The following is a 14,120-nucleotide window of genomic DNA, read 5'->3' as shown; positions in this document are numbered from 1 at the left end:
GACATCATCAGATGGCTTGCAGACTTGGCACCTCTTCCTTTATCCCCAGCAGCAACCTAGAAAGAAGAGGACAATGATTACTTTGTATTTTTATTGATCCCAAGACGCACACAACATACTCACACACACATTTCACTCACTGGTGTACTTGGTGAAGTCCTCTCCTGGATCTCCCTCACTGTAGCTGCAGCAGCAGGGGTCCTTGTCCTGTGCTGTCTCCATTGTACATGCGGTACCACAAGCACATTCTCCAGCTCCTCAAGGGAGATGCCCCTCTTGTACGGCTTTGACACGTTTCACTCAGGAAAGATCTCCGTCCAAATGACAAATATGTTGTAGGCTGATACATCAGTCATGTTGTAAAAGATGACCAGCGCACAGTCATTCACTTGGTGCTGTTGGACCCCGTGAATTTGTCCAAGTTGTCCACCCGCCCCCCTTTGGTGGTATTGTAGACTGGGATCACAGTTGGTTTCTAGTTCTTTCATGTGCGGATTTCATCATTTTTCTGGAAAGTGCTCATGAGCACAACATTTTGCCCCTTTTTGGAGCAGTAAGACACAAGGCTGCGGTGTCTGTGAAGACAAACATGGAAGACTGAGGGTCCCTGTTCTTGTTTATCAGCAGGGAGTTCAGCCCTGTTCTTTCAGACCATTCCGACCATTGTAAGCTTTCTCTTTAGAAGCTCCTGACCTAAGTTATAGTTTGTTAAAAAATTGTCACAGGTTATGTTGTGGCCCCTGAGAATTTGTGCCACATCAAGCACGACCCTCGTACCCTGATTCTTCTCAGGGGTTCCTCCAACCAGCTTTCCAGTGTAAACCTGCATGCTCAATGCATAGCTGGTGTTTGCATCCCATGCTGCCCAGATTTTGTATACCGTATTTAGCTGGTTTGGAAAGCATATATTGCCTAAGTGGGCAGCGACCTCTGAATGCCACTAGCCTTTTATTCACTGTGACATTAGGGCCAGGATTATAAAGTAGTGGAAGTTGCTGTAGCCATTTGTCCCACACTGTCCTAATAGCGGCCAGCATGTGTCTTGATTATCAAATCGGATTACTCGGGAGAAAATATGAAAAGATTCCAGGGACAATGTGGCATGAAATATAGGCCTGCCTGTCTCTGCATCCCACAGACTGGCTGCTGATTCATCCTTGAGGCCAAACTCCCTTGTAATGTTCAGGCTCTATGCCCTTTAATCAGTTCTAGCTCCGCCTGACTTATGTTCTTGAACCATCTACCATCTCAGTGTTCCACCAGTGTTTATTTGGCAAACCAAGATGAAAGCTAAAAAAAATTGCTCACCAGAAATAAAATAAAAGTGAAAATTGTCCAAAGAGTAGAAGTAAACAATACTGAGTATGAAGCTTGTGTTATCATTCTGACGTTCACCGCACTTGTCTTTGTGTGTAGTTTACACGCCACAGTGTGGAGTCGCCAAGTTAATTCATTAAAACCTGGTGGACAGAGTGTTAGTTTAGACAAGAACATCAGTCTGTGTGTGTGTGTGTGTGTGTGTGTGTGTGTGTCTGGGTCCATCACCATCTACTGTTACACTGAACCCCCTCACATTTCCTGTCATCTCATCATCTGGATAATGTGGCAGTGCCAATCTAAACATTAAGCTAATGCTGTGCCCGCCTGCTGCCCATGCTCACCATGAACTGCCTGAATTGAACCTGCAGCTGCTCGCTTTAGAATCGCAGGGCACTTCGGCTGATAAATGAGATGGCAGCAACTCGTCACATTTACTGTGCCACACGTAGTCAAGTGAGGAGCTGTAAAGAACAATTGTGGCTTTCAGGGTAACTTTTGGCTTCTTTAAGTTTTATTTGTAAAAAAAAATGTCTCCCAGTTGTCACCCTCATTCCTGTTATGTTCGATATTCATTTTTAAACTTCCTGAAGTATCTTTTACTGTGAACCTTTCATTTTCTTCACATGGGAGGCTTATCAGGTGACATTTGAGGTGGTGACACAACTAAAGCAATGGTCCTGGGAGAGTTGGCAGTCCATCTGGTCCTGGCACTTAATGGACAGGCTGTGCGGCAGCTTTGTGAGATCTCAACTCAGTTGTGGACTGAGGAAGAAGAGCTGATGAAGTTACTGCGGTGGCAATGTGGTGGAGCTCAGGTTTGAAAGAATGACCTGCCTGCCTGACACATCCTGAAAGTGATGAAAAGGATTGACATTATGTTACAGAACGGTGACTTCATTAAAATGGAGCAGTCCGAGGTAACGGGGGTCCAGTAGTCAATGAAAGGAAAGCAAGAAATGACACTTCACAGGTCACACAGAGCAGAGGACGACATCACGTCCCTAAGGTAAGAAGCTGGGAGACATGCTGAGCTCCTGTGTGACAGCAGCAACCCCAGTCCTCTGATGTCACCACTTTTTGAAGAGGGGCGGTGAACTTCACAAGGATGATTACTTGGAGTGGCTGCCCCTACGGCGTGAAGGACAGTGTCTTACTGCAGAAAGGTGAGTGGGCTGCTGTGCTCCACAGTAATCCAGAGGTTGGCACATCATCAACGTCTTCATGGTCTCCAATAAGACCAGAACCAGATGTGAAACGTATAACGGTGTGTTATGTCCAGACACCCCCCTGCATGAAGCAGAAGACCACAAACAGGCTGTAGTACCAGGGCCAGACATGAATGAGAGTGTCTTGTGCCCAGAGATACCCCAACATGAAGAGGAGGGCAGCAAACCACAGAGTGTGGTACCTGAGGAATGTCAGATTGAGTCACAGGAATAGAAGACATTTACCAAACGAGAATAGATAATTAAATCCATCAAGGTCGCTTCTTTAGCTAATAGCAAAGATAATAAAAAGCTTCTGTCTGTCTGTCTGTCTGTCTGCGAGTGTGAGGTCCCTCTGAGTAAACTGATTGGTCAGTTTGGCTTTGGAGGCTCACTGCTATGGGAGATGGACCTGATACTTTAGGGGTGCAAAGTTTGATTCCTGACTGTGACCCTTTTTTGAACTATTTTTTTTTTTTTTTTAATTTAAAGAAACGTTAAAGCATTTAAAAATTGTGATGTTGGGTCACCAAAAACTAAAGGGTGCAAGCTGAGTTGCCTTCAAAGAGGGGACGCATTTGCAAGAATAGAAATTATGTTTTCACAGCGGGTAGTGGCGGCTGCAGCAGAAAACCTTAATATAACTTTTTTTTTTCTATTATCTTTTTCAGTTATATTTCTTTTTGTCTGACTGCTGTAAGTAGGATGAGTTCATTCAAGCATGCAGCCCCTCAGTGTCACTCCGGACTTGAAGTATCAGGTATCTCTCTGTGTAACTTAATACAGGATGTCCATATATGGCCTTATTTATATTAGAATAAAACGTCATCAGCTGTATGCTAAACATGCGTCTGTATATTCATAGACTCCTGCTGTGAGGGACCGCTAGACGTTACTGGGCTGATCAAACCCCAGCTGTCCAAACTCTTCAGATAGAAAGAGCAACAGCCACACCAGAGAGTAGTGTGAACACCAATACGGACTCTGCAGCAAAAATAATACATAAATGTGTTTGTGTGTGTGTTTATGTGTGCGTGTGGTATCTAAACAGAAACAAAGAAAGAAACTAACATTAAGAACTACATTAAGTACACAATTACCAATGAGCTTCGCATACAAACATAAACGATCAAAATGGCAACACTGATCCGTTATAGATTACCCAGGCAGACGAATTACAGCCACATTTTCAGTTCTTTAAAACCCAAACTGCTGATTGTTTAAATAACCAGTAGATGGCACTGTTACTTCAACAATTTCTAAATGCGGGCACTGCGTGAGGCTCAGGACGGGTTTCGTCTACTAAAAGGGAAATGTATCCATCCATCCATTATCTAACCTGCTATATCCTAACTACTGGGTCACGGGGGTCTGCTGGAGCCAAACCCAGCCAACTCAGGGCGCAAGGCAGAGAACACACAAAGCGAAATGGTGGCTCTAAGGCTAGGGATCTGCAGTGGTAATCGGAAGTTTGCCGGTTCGAATCCCATAAATGCCAAAGGGGACTCTGCTCTGTTGGGCCCTTGAGCAAGGCCTTTAACTTGCAATTGAGAAAAGCGCTATATGAATGCAAAGAATTATTATTATTTACACACACCCACATACCAAGCAGACACTGGGGACAATTTAGGATCGCCAATGTACCTAACCTGCATGTCTTTGGACTGTGGGAGGAAATCGAAGTACCCGGATGAAACCCACGCAGACACGGGGAGAACATGCAAACTCCATGCAGGTAGGACCTGGGAAGAGAACTCGGGTCTCCTAACTGCGAGGCAGTAGCGCAGCGAGAGCAAATAAAGTGCAACGTATTGCCCTTCAGTGATTAATATTAACAACCAGCTCATTCCTAAACTGAAGCGGGGTCGTGATGGCGCATTTACGAGAACAACATGTTTTTAAACGTTAAAGTGTGGGTTATAAACTTAAAGTGCACTAAACATGTTAATGAATAAAGGAGACAGAAAACTTCAGTAACACACAATCATTGGTTGTGCAATCAAATGCTGAACAGAAATCTCAAACAAGTATGGAGTAGCAGAGGAGCAGCAGCGGTAATCAGTTGTCGGTAATCTTGAACTCGACTGAATCCCCCGGTCGGCTTGTCTCTTAAGTGCTTAAACTTCGTCTTCAATGCTTCACCAGGGCAAGATGGCTCAGCTGGGTTCAATCCATTGGCAGTGAAAGCTGTTCAGATAGAATATCTCACTCAAGGGTTTGCTTGTGCAGATATCTCACATGAGACAGATGGACACTATCATGTCTTACTGTTCTCGGTGACAGGATCTCCTCGGCTCCTTCCAGCCCAAGATTCTTGGCAGCTATTGACAATATTTGTGTCCTTTCAGCTCCTTCATCTAACATGTGTGTCTGAGGTGGCACTGAGGTGGTGTTCATGATTATTGCAATGTGGACAGTATGACTTAGAGAGATCCTGCTTTTTAGCTGTAATTGAAGCTTTGGTGTCTATGGATGAAGCACCAGATATTGCAGTAGAAGGTGTGTGCTGCTCATGTCCTGTAAGACCTGTTCATGTCCTCGTCTTTGTAAAGTTGAAAGGCTTCTGCTCTCATGGGTAGCGTCCCCCATTGCTGGCCTCTGATGTACACCTGGATATGTGAGTTTACTGGTCAAGCTGCTCATCTAGATCTGGTAGTGTGGAAGTTCTGGCACTGCCACTCCTAATAATGAGCTTGTTGAGACCGTGATCTCCAAATGTGTCCCCATAGTTAACTGGCAGTTTATCCATCAATGTTTCTACATGAGACCCACAGTGCAGTTCAGATCTAAAGGGACCATCCATAGAGTTAAGCAGGCCCACCAAAATGTTAACAGCAGCAGTAGAGTTTTTAATCCTAGTGCAGCGGTTCTCAAACTGTGGGACACAAATGTTGCCATGTCTGGTGTAATTTTGCTATTCATAGGGAAATTTTAAACGTGTAGTGGAGTATCAGCAGCAAAAAATATAGGAATAAATTTTATTAAGGTTTCAAAAAAACAGTAGGGGGCGCGATTAAAACTTATGAAAACTTGGGTCGCAAATACTTAAAGGTTGAGAAATGCTGTCCTCGAGCATCACCTGGCTGTAGAGCTGGCATATTCAAAATTAAATTCAAGTGACGTTGAACAAACTGTCTTAGTTGGCCATACATCTGCTCCAAGCCTGCCTAGCACTGGTGTATGGGATTGGGGTATTCTGGTACCCTTTAGCTACCTGCTAATCACTGGCAGCTTTAGATGATCCCGCAAGACTTGATACTTATAGTCCTCATTTAAATGAGAGTAAGTGGCGAGGACATAGTCCAAATCCTTCTTAAGGTCACTTTGGTTATCATATTCCATATGACGATGCCATGGCCATTTCCATTAATCCAGACCCATGAGAATCAGTGAGGATAGAGATGTGTGGAGGAGGCTGCCTTTGGTAATGATGATGTGGAATTACACTGGGCAATGAAGACTGTGGTGGTGGAATAAACCGTGGCTGGAACTGTGGCTACAGTGGAGATGGCACAGACTGCACAGGAGCTGGCACTAATGATGGCACATTTGAAACCAAGGCTATCAGGTGTGTGTTGAGCAGGAATATTTTTCAGTTATCTATCTATCTATCTATTACATAGTGCTTATCACATCTATCACTCTATTTATATGTTGTAGAAACCAAAATGGAAGAACAGGCTTCTTGACTGCAACGAAGAACAAAATCTTACCTGGCTAGGAGACCATAACAGAGGGACAGCATGGATGGAGGTATATCCCACTCCGAATGATGTCTAATTCTAATCCCAGTCTGGGGCCAAGACTAAGGGATGCACTGGGGGAATTCATCTACCAAAATCAATTTATCCTCCAGAACAATAGGTGGCAGTGCTTCTCTGTCAAGGTCCCAGATTGGATCCCAGCAGGGTTGCATGAGAGCTGTAGTCCTGAAAAGCAGCCCTATTGAGGTCCCTGGGTACCACCAGAGGGTGCTGCTGGCTGATGACCTCCCTTTTTTGGAGAGCTGCCCCATGACCCAGAAGTGCTTCCACTTTACAATGCTGTGACACTGGAAGTACTCCTGAGTCCACCATAAAAGAAGCCGCCTCACCTCAGTCAGGGAGTCCGAGTCAGACAACGCTCACATGGAGGAGCAGAAGGAGAGGAAACAGAGCTGAGCATTACGTGTATTTATGTTTATCTGGCTGTGCAGAAAAGGTGGTGTGTTATTAATAAATGAATTGATATTTGAACTTGGAACTTGTCAGGTCTGATTGTACCTGGGACTTGGTGCTTAACGGCGCCCCCTTGTGGTCACACTATCTCTCTTTCTGTGTCTCTCTAAACATGTTTTGGATGACATATGGATGGATGGATGGATCAGTTTTCTTGCACACTCTAAAGATATTCAGGATTGGTGAATTGGCGCTGTTAAAGTGGCTTGTGTGTAAATGTGTTTGTGTCCAGGTGTTGTTCCTGCTCTGTGCTCGATTACTGCTGAAACTGGCTCCAGCTGCCCAACATAGATTTACTAAATAGTTAGATATGTATGTATTGATATATGATTGTTCTCCACAATATTTATGGTTCTATTTTTATTTATTTATTTACTGTTAGTACTAGGAGAGAGGTCGAGGGTGAGAATGAAGCCCCCTGAGAGCAGCGCTGATTCGAGCCGTTCAGATCTTTAAATCCGTCAGGCTGATTTGTGACCCCCGTGATCAGAGACAGAGACCATCAACAGGGCCACATGCTGGTCATTCAAATGGAAGACCCGGATTGAGCCACACGGCACAAGTAGGCTACGTACTCGCGCCATTTAGGAGAAGAAGAAGAGAGGGCTGGTCAGGCAGTCGTCAGAGACCCTCATCGATGTTCCCGCTCTGCTTTTTTAATGCCCGCACACTCCGCGCTCCTGCTGCTCGTTTCTACTCCGTGATTGTCCGCCTGATTGCTGCACATCTGCGGCTCGGTGCGATGCCGGCTTTCTTAAAGATGGAAGTTCGCTGCAGCTCGGGGTTTCTTTAATCTGCGCCGCCTTCCTTGGCTTCGGAGCTTCTCTAGTGACAGAATGTGCGTGGCAAGTCCCCCAGACTGACCCCCAAGCTGTGTGCCTCTCTTGCCAGGCCGTTGGTGGTGCTGCGTGCACGCGCCTGCGGACCCCGTCCTGGTGGCTGCGGTTTCCCGTGAAGCCCCGTCAGTTGTAAAGTTTCAGTTGGAATTTGCAGAGAAGCGCGAGGCAGCTGTTGATCTGTTACTTAGTGTACACGAAAACAAATCAAAGTTGAGATGTAACCTTCATGAAAATAAAGAACAACCTTAAACATGACGTGGTTCGCGTCGCTGCAAAAGCAATCTGATTACAAAAATGTAATTTTTGGCAAAGTGGATGGTTCTTTTTTATTTGTTAGTATTAGCTAAGGGTGAAAAGTCAGCGTTACTTCGCAACTCGAAAACTTTTGTTTTCACGCATGCGCCGTTGCTCACGTAGTCACGCCCGTCGGTGATGTGCACGCGCACCCGCTCGTCTCCTTTCTTTTTGTTGGAATTCTCTATATTTTAGTACTTATTGGAGCAAATTCTACCCTGTTTCTTCATTTTGCAAGGGCGCACAGTCCTTGGACAGTATTAGTATGCGCCCAGTAACTGGATCTCGCAAATTCTCAGAGTGATTTACAGTCAAATGCATGGAATTGTAGCCTTCAAGATGAGGAATTCTGTCATAACTTGCCCAACAGTCAGATATTAACGTCCCTGGACGGATACATTTCTTTAATAACATTCAATAACGTACATGCTGTTCTATCAGGCAGTGCGTATATAAAACACTCCCTGGTCTCTGGGAAACCCATTGTTCTGGATACATTCTGCTTATATTAGACTTCGTTAAAATGACACTTTCGTCAATTTCTGCTGCTAAACCATCTCCGCCTAGAAGTTTTGGATTCTGTAGTAAGGAATGCGCACAAACTTCTCAAATAAAAATTTTCCAGTCATTTACTGTCGCACTGCCAATTCCAAACTCTTCGTTACAGAGCTTGAATGTAGTATACTGTACTGCCTACTCCAACTGTGCGGGAAATACACAACAGTCTTCAAATTAATTTTGCTGAACTCCAACCATGTATCCTTTCTTAGATATATGGAAATGCGACAGGATCTTTTATGACATCGCCATTTCTCCTCCTTACATTAAGTGTCAAACTCATTTTGTGCCCTTGATTACAAAAATCTTGAAACGTGTAGAATGCTTTTACTCAGCAGGAACCGAACAGCATGTTGTTTATCGGGAATTTCCCTGAACAATTGAATCAAACCCATGACATGCAAATAGAACGGGTTAAGAGCAAAAGTCAAACAATGAGATACGAAAGTAAACAACAAATGTCCACCAAAACACTGTTGGCATCCGCTTTTTGAGCGTCCGCTTTCTACTGTCAAAGAACCAAGTGGCTTTTTGAACAAGACCCCAGTTGTGTCATCGCCCAGTTGTTTATCTCAGTCAGTTGGCGATTGGATGACAAGGACATGTCACGTGCTTGGATGTCCGGCAGGAGGATGGGGAGATGGGCGACCGCAGGCGTGCTAAACATCGACTGAAGGAACGGACGGGGGCGTCATCGGCTTCATATGGGACGGGCTTTGCATGAATTCGAAAAGTTAAACCCAAACTTGACAGTGAAGAAACAAAAAACTTGTTGGATAAACTTAAACAAATGATGCCAGTCAATTGAATTCACCTTTTAATGCTCTTTCAGCTAACACGAATTCTAACTAAATCTTACAATTGTATCTCAAGTAAATTTAACGTGAATGTTGAAGTGAACATAAAAATGTAATATGAATTTATTTGATGAAAAATCTTTTTGGAATTGTTTACTTTTTTTTATTTGAAGCAACTAATTTTCACAATTTAAATGTTCACAAATTTTTTATATTTCATCAACACAAATGTTTAATTTAAGTAAACGTATGTGATTGTTTGCCTGTAGTAAGCATAACTCAATAGTCTCACCTATTCAAACACAAAATGCACAAGAGTATGACATTTGTTTTTCTTAAATGTATAAAACATTATCACAACATTTCTCTTTATGAATAACAGTAATAACAGTGTACATTTTATTTCACCTTTATTTTCCCTAATTGCTTGTTTTGCTAAGAATGATTTATTTTCCTTTAAATGTTTGCCAGTCACAGTATGTAACTTAGCAAATCTTCTCTAAAGTGGGCCTCTGTATTGGTAGCTAAATGGAAACAAGTTTAAAAAAATACTGTAACTGCAAACAATATAAAAATCAATATGCTGGTATGATAGTTGAATAAATAAATAAAGTGGATAAAAATCTTTATTAGCATTAGCATATTATCGTAATTTTTAAAGAAGGAATATTTGATCAAAGTCTCAATCATCAAAGTCTGAAAACAATTCTTGGAATCCTTCAAAAGTCTACTGGAGCTCTTTGTGGTAATTTAGACTCAATGAAGATACAAAACCTCCACTCACCTCTCTCTCTCTCTCTCTCTGTCCATTTTTGTCCACCGCTTATTATTAGAATGATTATTATTAGAACAATCTAGACGAGAACAGGCCATTCAGCCCAACAAAGCTCGCCAGTCCTATCCACTTGTTTCCTCCAAGAAAACATCAAGTCGAGTTTTGAAAGTCCCTAACGTCTTACTGTCTACCACACTACTTGGTAGCTTATTCCAAGTGTCTATCGTTCTTTGTGTAAAGAAAAACTTCCTAATGTTTGTGCAAAATTTACCCTTAACAAGTTTCCAACTGTGTCCCTGTGTTCTTGATGAGCTCATTTTAAAATACAAGTCTCGATCCACTGTACTAATTCCCTTCATAATTTTAAACACTTCAATCAGGTCACCTCTTAATCTTCTTTTGCTTAAACTGTAAAGGCTCAGCTCTTTTAATCTTTCCTCATAATTCAACCCCTGTAGCCCTGGAATCAGCCTAGTCGCTCTTCTCTGGACCTTTTCTAGTGCTGCTATGTCCTTTTTGTAGCCTGGAGACCAAAACTGCACACAGTACTCAAGATGAGGCCTCACCAGTGCATTATAAAGGTTGAGCATAACCTCCTTGGACTTGTACTCCACAGATCGTGCTATATAACCTAACATTCTGTTAGCCTTCTTAATGGCTTCTGAACACTGTTTGGAAGTTGATAGCTTGGACTATGACTCCTAAATCCTTCTCATAAGGTGTACTCTCGATTTTCCGACCGCCCATTGTGTATTCAAACCTAATATTTTTACTTCCTATGTGTAATACTTTACATTTACTGACATTAAATTTCATCTGCCACAAATCTGCCCAAGCCTGTATGCTATCCAAGTCCTTCTGTAATGATATAACGGATTCCAAATTATCTGCTAATCCACCTATCTTGGTATCATCTGCAAACTTAACCAGCTTGTTACTTACAGTATATTCCTATCTAAATCATTTATATATATTAAAAATAGCAGCGGCCCTAGCACTGACCCCTGTGGTCACCACTCTTAACATCGGCCAGTTCTGATGAGGTTCCTCGCACCATCACCCTCTGCTTCCTGTGTTTGAGCCAATTCTGCACCCATCTAAAAACATCACCCTGAACTCCCACTTCTTTTAACTTGATGCCCAACCTCTCATGTGGCACCTTATCAAATGCTTTCTGAAAGTCCAGATAAATAATATCATAAGCTCCACTTTGATCGTATCCTTTGTTGCCTCCTCATAGAATTCCAACATGTTAGTAAAACACGACCTCCCTCTTCTGAACCCATGCTGACTGTTCAGAATAACTCCTGTCCTTGCCATGTGTTGCTCAATCTTATCCTTAATAATTCCTTCCATTAATTTTCCTGTGATGCATGTTACGCTTACTGGCCTATAGTTGCTTGGATCTGCCCTGTCACCCTTTTTATATAATGGGATGATATTTGCCATTTTCCAGTCCTTTGGAATCTCTCAGTGCACAGTGACTTCCTAAAAATATGTGTCAAGGGTTTATATATGTACTCACTAGCCTCCTTAAGAACACGAGGATAAATATTATCTGGGCCTGGTGATTTGTTTGATTTCATCTTATTTAATCTGAGCAGCACTTCTCCCTCTACAATTTCCAAATCCCTCAGTACCTCCTTAGTAGTTGTGTTTACCTCTGGCAGGTTATCCACTTGCTCACTTGTAAACACCTCAGAAAAATGTAAGTTTAGGGCATCTGCTATTTCATTGTCTGTATCTTTTAATTCCCCTTTACTATTCCTGATGAACTTGACCTCCTCCTTAACTGTTCTTTTACTATTAAAATACTGAAAGAATCTCTTGGGGTCTTCTTTCGCCTTATCTGCTCTATTCCTCTCCAACTGTCTTTTAGCCTCTTTGATATCCTTCTAAATGGTTGCCCTCATTTTCTCATACGCTTCGATTCTCTTTGCAGTCATTAGTCTTATATGCCTTATACAGCAGTTTTTTCCTTTGCAACTTCTTTTTTAAATCTTTATTAATCCATCGTGGAGTTTTTTTAGTTTCGTATTAATTCCAAATTTAGGTATGTATCTGTCCTGCATTACATGTAAAACATTTTTAAACCTGTTCCACTGCTCCTCGACTGTCTCCACATTTAAAAGCTTATCCCAGTCTATCCTACTTAGACTTTGTCGCATCTGCTCAAAATTAGCCCTACCAAAGTTCATCTTAACAATTTTAGTCTCTGCATTTGCACTCTTACAAAATACTGAGAATTGTATTACATTATGGTCACTTGACCCTAGTGGTTCAATCACCTCTACACCCTCAATTCTATCCTGATTATTACAGAATACTAAATCCAGACAGGCTTCACCCCTTGTTGGTGCTTTAACATGCTGTGTTAAAAAAACAGTCGCTGATTACTTCTAAAAACTCCTGCTCTTGTGCACCTCCATCTGTGTAAGGTTATCCCAGTTAATATTTGGATAATTAAAGTCCCCCATGACTATAATATCCCCCTGTAAACTTGCCTTTTTGATATTACTAAAAAGATGTGTGTTGAAATTACTGTCTGAATTGGGTGGTCTATAACACACTCCTAAAATAAGACCTTTTTCCCTAATATTTTCCAGGCGAAGCCACATGTCCTCACTAAGATGGGGCTCATCAGCCAACTGAAGATGACTTACATTTAAACCCTGTTTGGCATAAACAGCAACCCCACCTCCTTTTCTGTTCTGTCTATCCTTCTATTGCTTCATCCAACTCACTCCAGAAATCTTCTTTCTCATCCATCGCACACCCAACTTGCGGGGCATATGCACTAACAACATTCATCATCACACCTCCAATTTCGAGCTTCATCATCATCACTCTGCCTGACACTCTTTTCACCTCCAAAACACTCTTCACATGCTGTTCCTTCAGAATAACTCTGACCCATCTCTCCTCCCATCCACACCATGATAGAACAATTTGAATCCACCTCTGATCCACCTGGCCTTACTCCCTTTCCATTTAGTCTCCTGCACACACAATATATCAACCTTCCTTCTCTCCATCATATCTGCTAACTCTCTCCCCTTACCAGTCATACTGCCAACATTCAATGTACCTACCCACAATTCCACTCTCCTCACCTTCTTCCTCGCCTCTCACCTCTGGACACGTCTCCCTCCTCTTCTTCTCCATCTTTGGCCAACAGCAGCTCAATTTCTGCCGCACCCTGTTGGGTGGCCGTTGTTAATCTGGGCCTTGACCAATCCGGTATGGAAATCTGTATTGTTCTCCATGTGTTAATTTGGCAAAATTGTACACCGGATGTCTTTCCAGACATAACCCTTCGCATTTAACTGGGCTTGGGACTGGCACAAAGAAACACACTGGGTTTTGCATCCCTTCTCAGGGAATTAAAACTGTTAAGTCTCAAGCAGTGGAGACTGGGGAGGGACCTCCTCCAGGTGTTTAAAATCCTCAAATGCATTAATAAAGTAGATTGAGAAGAATTTATTGAACTTAACGGTGAATCACATACTCAAGGAAGCCGGTGAAAATTAAGAGGAAGTGCATTTTGAGTCATTGAGTTTGAGCTGTTGAGTAATGGAGTTGAGATAGAAACCTTAAGAACCTTTATGAAGGATCTGCTTGACATTTTGAGACAAATTAGCTAAACAAACAAAACTTGAGGATCTCCTCTCGTTTGGTAGATGTCTTCTGTTCTTGTTTTCAGTGGTGTAATGGGAGGTGAGCACACTTGTGCCTAACTAAGAACTGGTGTACTCGACATCGTGTAAATACGCCAGAAAGGTACCACTTACCGGGGGGAGACCTGTGCTCCACCGTCCCAAGGTGGACTGTTTAAACCCTTTGTGGAAAGATAAATTAGGAAGGATTATCCTCAGGGATTGGGTTGCTGTGGAAGACATGGTAGGAGTTCAACTGTGTTTTCTGTCTGGGGGGCTTCTCGATCTCTCATGTTACTTTTAACTGGTGTGTATCAGGTCACGGATTGAACTTTTGTCACATCAGAATTTATATTTTATTGATAGTTAATGTTACATTGTGCTCATCTTGCCCTTGTGAATTTTGCACAAGTGTGTTGTGGTCTCAATGCTGTTGCCATGTTTAACCATCTATTATAA

The 14,120-nt window shown here is 42.5% G+C and overlaps 1 protein-coding gene across 1 annotated transcript in view; it reads left to right on the top strand.

Annotated features, from left to right (window-relative positions):
• Positions 1-2,760, top strand: part of LOC120534735 (zinc finger protein 287-like) — a 52,454-nt gene extending 49,694 nt beyond the window's left edge. Inside the window, exon 4 of the mRNA XM_039762319.1 lies at positions 2,600-2,760. Coding sequence (XP_039618253.1) covers positions 2,600-2,760 — 161 coding nt within the window. The remainder of the gene's footprint in view (positions 1-2,599) is intronic.
• The last annotated feature ends 11,360 nt before the right edge of the window (positions 2,761-14,120 follow it).

Source organism: Polypterus senegalus, chromosome 8 (assembly GCF_016835505.1).
Source record: "Polypterus senegalus isolate Bchr_013 chromosome 8, ASM1683550v1, whole genome shotgun sequence".
NCBI lineage: Eukaryota > Metazoa > Chordata > Cladistia > Polypteriformes > Polypteridae > Polypterus > Polypterus senegalus.
Note: the sequence above shows the minus strand (reverse complement) of the source record. Positions and strands in the feature narration are given on the sequence as shown.